Source organism: Rutilus rutilus (genome assembly GCF_951802725.1).
Source record: "Rutilus rutilus genome assembly, chromosome: 13".
Lineage (NCBI taxonomy): Eukaryota > Metazoa > Chordata > Actinopteri > Cypriniformes > Leuciscidae > Rutilus > Rutilus rutilus.
This window is the reverse complement of record NC_140218.1, coordinates 11,291,211-11,300,207: the sequence shown is the minus strand read 5'-3', so window position 1 is coordinate 11,300,207 and position 8,997 is coordinate 11,291,211. Positions and strand designations below refer to the sequence as shown.

The 8,997-nt window shown below is 37.7% G+C and overlaps 1 protein-coding gene across 1 annotated transcript; it reads right to left on the bottom strand.

Annotated features, from left to right (window-relative positions):
* Nucleotides 1-128: 128 nt before the first annotated feature.
* Nucleotides 129-8,778, bottom strand: tgm1l2 (transglutaminase 1 like 2). Its single transcript, XM_084428806.1, has 15 exons — nt 8,733-8,778; nt 5,213-5,395; nt 4,420-4,874; nt 4,123-4,314; nt 3,749-4,000; nt 3,528-3,646; nt 3,112-3,219; nt 2,826-3,003; nt 2,596-2,734; nt 2,318-2,510; nt 2,076-2,229; nt 1,705-1,989; nt 1,391-1,551; nt 1,170-1,306; nt 129-560 (listed from the first exon to the last, which is right to left on the bottom strand). The coding sequence occupies exons 3-15, from the start codon at nt 4,871-4,873 to the stop codon at nt 413-415; spliced, it is 2,520 nt and encodes an 839-aa protein (XP_084284932.1). The 5' UTR covers nt 4,874; nt 5,213-5,395; nt 8,733-8,778; the 3' UTR covers nt 129-412.
* Nucleotides 8,779-8,997: the final 219 nt, after the last annotated feature.

Below are 8,997 nucleotides of genomic sequence, written 5' to 3'. Positions count from 1 at the left end.
GGGAATATTTTATTTGATGCTGAAGCTACACAGGACAGAGTAACCATCACCATGAAACAATTATTTGAGTTTTCAAAAGAACGAGGAAAAACCAAACAATCAAAAATGAAAAGGAAAAATAAACTTGATTATGATCAATGATTATTCAGTATAACATTTTGTTAAACCAGGTAAAGCCCATAAATTCCATCTCCGAAAATACTACTAAATAAAATATGATTAAGATAAGGAGTCAGCAGTGTCTAGCATAAAGCCTCTGAGATCATGATTAAATGCATCATGTGAGAGGTTTAAGGTTTACAGATTGTAGGTAAGTGAAAGTGAAACTAATAGATGCTGTTTATTCTGCAAATGTGAGTGCTTTCAATTGAGTGGAGCCTTGCCGTTTATCTCTGTTGGTTATTCGATTGGTTTAACAGTGCTGTTTGACCAGAAGGTTGGTGAATCCATGCACCTGAGTGAGCTGAGGACAGTCGAATGAAGCCAGAAGTTTCTGTTGGCCGTGACACCTGGGAATGAACTTCTCCGTCAGGCACACAGTGGCATGTCCTGCGATGTCACTGAGGAAGAAAATAATACGAATATTTAGTATTTTTTTAAAGATTTTTTGGTAGATTAAATATTCACAAACTGTATTTCAACACATAATATAATATAATATTCCTATCATTTATATATTTATATTTTAATAGTTTTTTTTTTACTTAAATAGTAAACTGTGTTGAAAAATATACTATTATTTAATATTACTATAATTTATATATATTTTTTTAATCATTTCATTTTATAGATTACATTATTAAAACTACATTGCAACACATTATTATTTAATATATCTATTTTATATTTTAATTATCTCTTTTAATAATTATTTTTGTTAGATTAAATATTCACAAACTAGTGACACATTTGACTATAATTGTGTATATATTTATATTTTAATGTTTTTTTTTAAGATTACTTTTTAGATTTAATAGTAACAAACTGTACAAAACAATATTATATAATATTACAATATAGAATTATATTATAATTAAATAAAATGTCTAGATTAAATCATCTAAAACTCAATAGCAACACAGAAAGAGTGTTGAGCATTGTGTTCATCAATCAATTTGATTTAATTCAGTGAAAATGAATTTAATAATTTAAATAGTATAGTGTCTTACCCATAGGTAACAATTCTCGGGTGCTGCAGTCCAAGTCCCACAAAGCGGAATACACTGTTCTTGAGGACACAAGGCAGTGGATTCTGGAAGGTGAGTTTGATCGGCACTTCTTGACCCAGGACAGCATCACATGCAGGCTGAGAAGAACCACATACAAGACACAATTTAGCACTAAATTATTTCAGCTGATCAACGGAATAAGTTGAATACTTTAAACTCACAGCGAGAACTAGATCTGGAGTGCGCAGTCTGAAGCTGTACTGGGTGGCCAGAATCTGCTTAGTCTGAGCGACGTGTCCAAAGAGGTTGAGCATCAGTGGTGCGTGATCCACCAGGTGTTCCTTATACTCGTCATAACTCAGGGTCCATTCCATAGGTTTGCCTATAGTGGGAAAAGTGATATGCTTTCATTACAAGTCTCTATTTTAAATAACTAACAGATTGTGTGCTAATTTGCATTATTAACTTTACACATAAGCTGCACCAGTAACTGTGTGGTCTCATGTATTTTAACTCAAACTTGATCATTTCTCACATTCAGAGGCCTTGAGCTCGATGCATGTCTGGTCTCTCTTCAGGAAGGTCTTCCTGACTCCAGTGTAGTACATGGCTGCTGCATGGCTGTGGAGGGTGACGCTACGAGGTGAGCTGCATTTGTTTTTTAGATTGATGCAAAGCACGGCATCTTTTCCCACACACAGTTTTTCGTCCTTCAGGCTGACTTCACAGATAACATCCTCAGCGCAGGGCAGTGGGTATGTGCATCTCCTGGAGCCATGACGAAGGGCTGTCTCCAAAGCAGCACACTTCTCAGAAGAACCTGATCAATGGAAGCAGGAGGAGATGTCACAGGTGAGACCATGAATCTTAACCAGATGTTTTAAGAGACATGCATGTGCTTTTTACCGAATGGGTATTTGTAGAGGTTTGTGATATCAACACGCTGATCTGAGCCGACGGCCTTGGTGCTGATGCAGTGACCTACTACATCCTTCTCAACGTGGACAACAGCAAATGTCCCATCGCATTTACGCTGCCAGTAAACTTTATCACTGTTCACCTAGAACACAAGGAGACAAACAGGAATTATAAGTCATTGTATGTCAATCTCTGTATGACAGAATGCTATATTAAAGGAATTAACGCACTTCTGCGAAAAGGAAGGGCACGTCATGCTTCAGGAAGGTCTGTCCACTGCGGATCGCAGCAACAGATGTTGGGCCGCAGCGGAAGAAGCCCTGGCTGGTCATTTGAGGAGTGGAATCAACCACCTGCCAACCTCCAAAACCAGATGGCAGGTCGGGACGAGCCATCCAGGCCTCATTCCACACGTGGTAGTTCCTACACGAAGAGAAGAAGACAGACATTCACTTCAAGCACTTTCAGAGGAAATTTTGGTGGCATCACAAATGTTCTCGATACTTACCAGATTGAATCACGGTTCATGTGATCAATCAGCTCGAAGTTCTCATCAAAATAGACGTCCCTTGTCAAAGAAACGTCAGTGTCATGAGCAGAACAGAAGTTTGAGACCGGACGAACAGGAATGCCCAAACATCTCAACACTACGAGAAATTAAAGAAGAATAAGTGCATTACATCTACAATCTCTTTCTCAACCCTTAATTTCTATTGTCCATTCTGCCTGAACTCTTACGTGTGTTGGTGACTCCAGCGAAGGTCAAGCTCTGTCCATATCTGACAGGTATTCCTCCACATTTGTGGAACTGTCTCAGGATGCCACTGCTTCCGCACCAGGATGTAGGAGAAATTCCGTCTCCATAGCAGTTTGACCAGTTACCCATCAACACACCACAGCCTTTGTTGGCAATAACCTGTTAAAGAGAGACGATTGAAAATGTTGTGTTTTTTTGCAAAACAGAGCAAATCAGACAGTTTGTTAAGCTTTCCAGCTTCAAATGGGAAAGAAAATGATTACTCACCATGTCTGACACCACTCTGGAGATGTTGATGGGGCTTCTCCATCCTGAGCAAGGGGTACAACTCTTCTCCAGCACAAACAAAGATGCAGCCAGGACCCCCTCCTCAAACTAAGATTCAGACAACAGAGTGAGGAAATTAGATGTCATCAACTTCCAGTTCGTAGATTATTATGGAAGCGATCTGGTTTTGTTATAGAAAAACCATGTGGAATATATTACGCTAAAGTTTAATAATCATTTTAGAGAACTACTTTGTAACATTATAGGCTAAACCAAAATGTTGAAAGTGATTTGCAGGATTTTACTGTTTTCAGTTTTAAACAGTTGGGGTTTCTCAACATCCCCATTGAAATCAATTGGATTAACATCAGTCTCTGATATGTGGTAAACTTTAGTAATGAATGTTTAACACTTACTTGACCAAAGTTCCATGTCCTGCAGCCAATCTGCTGTTTAGTGCCATAGTAGATTCTGCCCATGTCGTTCAGCACATACTCGACTCTCTCCGCCTCTTCATGCAGGTACACGCAGTCATCTGAGAACAGAGAACATTCATAAAGTTTTAATCGTGCTTTCTTTCTTTCCGCATTCAATTTAATCTTCATATAATCAGGTTTCAGTGTAATGAAACGCGTACCTTTACACCAGGGGTTGAACAGCATGTAAATGTCATTTTCAGGAACACATGGTGTACAGAATCTTCCTCCTGTAGAGTGAGTCACGACACTGAATTGGTATCGTCCAACGCAAGCAGTCGGAAGAGAGTGCACACACAGTTTGAGTCGGTTTTGGCACTTTTCGACAATCTTTGCTCCCCAGCAGTCTCTCTTGAATTCTTCCACTATTGGAATGACCACATGAGTGCCGTCCCGGATGGATGCGATATGACCTGTAAAGCACACAGAAGAACAAGTGATTCCAGTGAGGGTAGAAATGCACGTTCCTCCTCTACATGTACGGTATCTGCATGTCCTATATTGTCACCCATGCACAGGTCATACAGTAACTAACCAAGTTTCAGCTCCAGGTGGAGTTTGTCACAACTGGGATTGAAAGGACGGCACAGATCAACCCACATATTGAAGCACTGTCCTCTGCGGACGATGAGGTAATCATCAGGGAAACAATGTGTGTGATGCTCCAGACGATTCTGTGCGGTCCTGCACTTGAGAAGATCGACTTTACTCACCCGGAGGAGAGTTTCTGAGAAAACGAAAAAGCAGAAGATATCAAACAGATCATTCATTGCGTTATTACAATAGCACATTTCCCATCATGCATTGCAGGACAAAGATCTACGACTCTCACCATCATTTCCACAGACTCGCTTGACTGTGCAATCTTCCTTGATGACAACTTCCTTAGTCTCGACATAATCACGGCATGGAGTGACATAGTTGCAAGGATTGGGGTATGGAGTAGCACATGGGTTAACGCAAGGGTTGACGCAAGGGTTGGTGCATGAGTAAGGGTAAGAATGAGGGTAAGAATGAGGGTAAGAATGAGGATAAGAATGAGGATAAGAATGAGGATAAGAATGAGGATAAGGATAATGATAAGGATAAGGATGAGGGACAGAGCAAGGGGTTGCACAAGGGTTAACATAAGTTTTAGCGCAAGAGTCCACATAAGGGTTAAACCAAGGATAATGATGAGCCAGTGGGTGGCATGTTGATTTCCTGCAGTCGTCCACTTGCAGCTTAATGGCTGGGAAACGGCCGACGGTGCAGAGGTTTTTGTATGGGTTGTATACAAAAGGCATGCTGGGCAAAAAAAGAAGTGTTATAAGTAATTGGTTATTACATGGTTAACAATTCATAAATATGGTCTCTTGGATGCTTTTGTTCTCATAAATTAGATCTGTTCGTTAGGCTGTTTTCAAAATGATCGGACCAATATTTTTAACTTGCATGTACTTTCACAATAACCAGAAAAGAAAAGACTTTAGAAATAATAACCTGTTAAAGATGTTGCTGCTGCTAAAGGAATCTTGATCAAAACAGCCTATGAATTCTAGATAATTCTAGTTTTCTAATAGCAACATATGTGCACAATAAAAACAGATAATAAGTTTCAAATAAAGTCAAAGTTGATTACTTACATGTTTTTAGTCCTTGCACTTGTTTAAGTGTAACTGAACCGAGAACTTGATGTATTGGAGTGAACAGTAAGTCCTACTTCAACCAGCTCATAGTTTGTCTCCACAGTAGACGGGCTTTTTATACTTCATCCCCATCTCCACCCCATCCACAGCTCATAGCACAGGAATGTGGAGAACTGTTCTCTTAAGAAAGGGATCAAAGGATTTTGAGTTTTGAGACATTTTAAGTCTTTGTTCATTTTAATGAATTAATAGGACAAATTAGCATCTTAGTTTAATTGTTCTGAACTTTTAAACTATAGGCAGAGTCGTTTTACAGTCATTTTCCTGACAGAGCAGGTCTGTTCATTTAATACGCTGACGTTGGTCATAAAAATGATGAATATATGCTTTATTTATTCCTATATATTAAAGGTATTAGAAACATTCTGTAAGCAAAATCTGCATATTTCTTACTGACCCTGTTTGTCAATCTTTTTTCATTGTAGAGTAGTGAGTAGTATATTGATTTATGCATTTTATGCAATGGCGTGATTGGTCAGAATCAGAGAGCCGTGTAATAGAATAGAATAATTTATTTTATGTACATTTGAAGAAATGAAGCTCCCTTCAACAAAGAGATTAGATTGCATGGTTTTATTAAGTTAAATGGCAGTACAGTTAATTGTCAATTAGTCTTACATTTATCTCTGTTGATCGTCGGAACAAGGACGGCTCTTTGATTATTGGCGTTTAGTGAGTTATTAAATAGAACGACTCACAAAATTGGAAGGAGGAGAAAATATGAGAATGACAATTCACATGCAAGAGAATTTATAATTGAATATGCTGTTTTATTCTTAATTCTTTTTTCCCCCTTTTTACTGACAGAGGGTGAAGTGTTGCTCCAGACCCCATGAATTCAAACACCGGGGCCGGTGCAGTGATAAAGGAAGAAACGTCTCTTACTTGACAAGTGGAATAAGGATCTGATGCATAACTTCAAATCAGTATGTGCCCTTAGATTTATGAAGACAGTGTCAAGCAAGGATTAATTTAGTCCTTTTCTGAGACTACAGAAACATTATCTGATCACCATCCCCAACCTGAAGCTCATGCTCCACCCAGAAGGCGTCTGGGAAAACTATGAGAAATAGCCTTTAATAAGACCAATTACAGTAAGTCAGAATGACCTAAAAACATCAGTACCTCCGCAATTTAGCTAATTATTACTAGAACAATGACACTACAAGGGCTTTAGCAAATTGATATGGCATAACTGTAGTCTATCTATAAATTCTGGTCAGACTTGACAGAAAACAGTAAAAAGGACAGTATTCTTTCTTTCTTTTTATCCATCCATCCATCGGCAATAAAAGCACATGAGTAAATTGAGGAAAGTCAAATAATGCGAGTTCAAGTGGCATTTTGGAAATAAATGTCAGGCTCACTGTGGTCAGGCTTGAAATGTCTTGAGAAAGAATGAGAGAGAATTATTGTATGATCACTAAAATTACACGGCAACACATAAAGCGTCTCCCATTTCATTGTGTTCATCAGATGACAAAACTTTTGTTAATCAGTGAAATCAATGTAATATGGGGAGGTGTGGCATAGTAGATGAACAAAACTCTCAAGGAGTGCTTAATGAGATTTCAACAATTAACTTCTAAAAAACAGTGTTGCCCCGAAAGGGTTGTCAACTGTAAGGAATTGTATAATCTCTTAAATGACTCTATTATGTATTATAATAGCATTCAATTATTATAATGCTTTAGTCAGTCATACCCATAATTAAACATTCAGGTATTCTGCAGTCCCAGTCTATCAATCACGAACATCATGACAGCTGGAAACACACAGGACAGTGTTGATGCTCATTTGGAAAGGTTTGGATATTTTCTCCTCTCCTTTCTACTTTGCTACATCACAGAAACCTTGGGAATTTTCATGCTATGATCTCAGGGCCGCGGGAAGAGGTTTTGCGTCAGCACCCCCAGCACCCCCACTTCCCGCGGCCCTGTATGATCTGGTGATCACTTCCCAGAGATTCAAATCTCTTAATTATTGTGAGGAATTAAGTGCTTAAGTACATTTTCAAATTTCACTTTCACTTTAAGGCTTCATTAGTGCAGTGACACAATATTAAAGCATCACTGTTGGTTGACACATCAGTCTCAAGGTGCAGGTTTGACCTCTTTTTTGTTTTTTTGTTTTTACAGTAGTATTTGGATCTTTGCACATATTGGTGTGTGTGTGTGAGTGTTTAATATATTGCTACAATTGAAAGTAATACAGTATTAATTGACAGCATTGGATTTTTAACTGTGAACTTTTGTTTCTTTGCTTCATCTCTTCTAATCTATCACTAATTTAAAGGCATAGCAATTTATTATGGAAAAATGTTAACCCTTCAAGAACACTATCTCTTAATGAGCTTTCCCTTTAGACAGCTGCATGCATGTACATATATATGAGCTGTGTGCATGAAGTTCGTTTTGAAAGCATAATGAACTCATTTCAGATCTATATTATGCTTGTTCATTTATCCATTTACTAATTGCACTTGTTTTTATACTGTGTCCTACATCATACCTTAGTGTTTAATGGATTGTACTGTTGTCAATCCAATTGTTCAGCTGACGAAATGTCTTTTATGAAAAAAAGAAAAAAACTTACAGTAGACAACCCCCCCCCATAAAACTCTAGTTTGAGTGTTGTGAGTTGTGAAAATGACGTGATCTAGGATCTCTATACAGTGTGTGCCATTGTAAAGACTGTAAGTCTATCCCTCACAGCCTCATTTTCACCTGTTTTGTCCTTCAAAGTTGATGTATTTGGTAGGAAATAACACAATACAAAACAGTGTTGTAACATAATATATTATGCCTGGCTTCTCTATATGATGATTGGCTGAGCCCTCAAGTGGGCAGGACTTTGCAACAAATGGTCAATCTTTTTTGTTTTGTTTTTTGTTTTAATTAAAAAATAATTGACATGGTTTATACAATTGACATCAATTAAAATTTTAAAAACACAGCTCAGAGATTGACACAAATGTTAAGTCTTTCACAACTTGTGCAAAAGGCAACTCCTTTAGTTTGGTGTCCATATTCATAATCTTGCGTAGCTGGCATTAAAATATTGTACAAAATTATAATTTTCATTAGTGGTAGTTTGAGAAGCAGCATTTAGTAGCAACATTGCAGTTTGCGGTTTTACTGTGCAACAGAACGAAGCAGACTGCAGTCTCTGAGAGAATAAACTAATATTTGCACGTGATTTAAATGTAGTATCAGTCACCAAGTTTTAATCTTAAGGCTTTTCATCTGACCAATATAAATTACGGGTGGAAAAAGTAGGTATTAGGTGGCACCTATGGTACTGTAGGGCGAATACAAGTAGGTCATGTGTAGATTCTTTCATTACTAAAAAAGCAGCATTAAGTTTGTCCTAAACTACTATGACGTGACATTTAATGTAGCCATTTGGATCATATTTTTAAAAACAATGCCACTGACAAAATAGTGTCCCACATTACCTGTATTCACTTCGTATGTGAAAGTTGCTTAATTATCTGCTTAGTCTGAAAAAAAAAGAAGATATATTTAGAAAAGACTCTTGTAAAAGATGGATTTAAAGAAAAAAAAAAGTGTGACTCACCATGAAGATCATTTTTTTCAAACACTATAGGCAGTTCGGGTGGAGCGAAGGTCATTATATACCGGTGTGTAGCAGAGAAAAACATTCAAGCAACAGTAGTTCATCCCAGAAAGACTTACTTTCACATACTGAGCTCTCTGAGA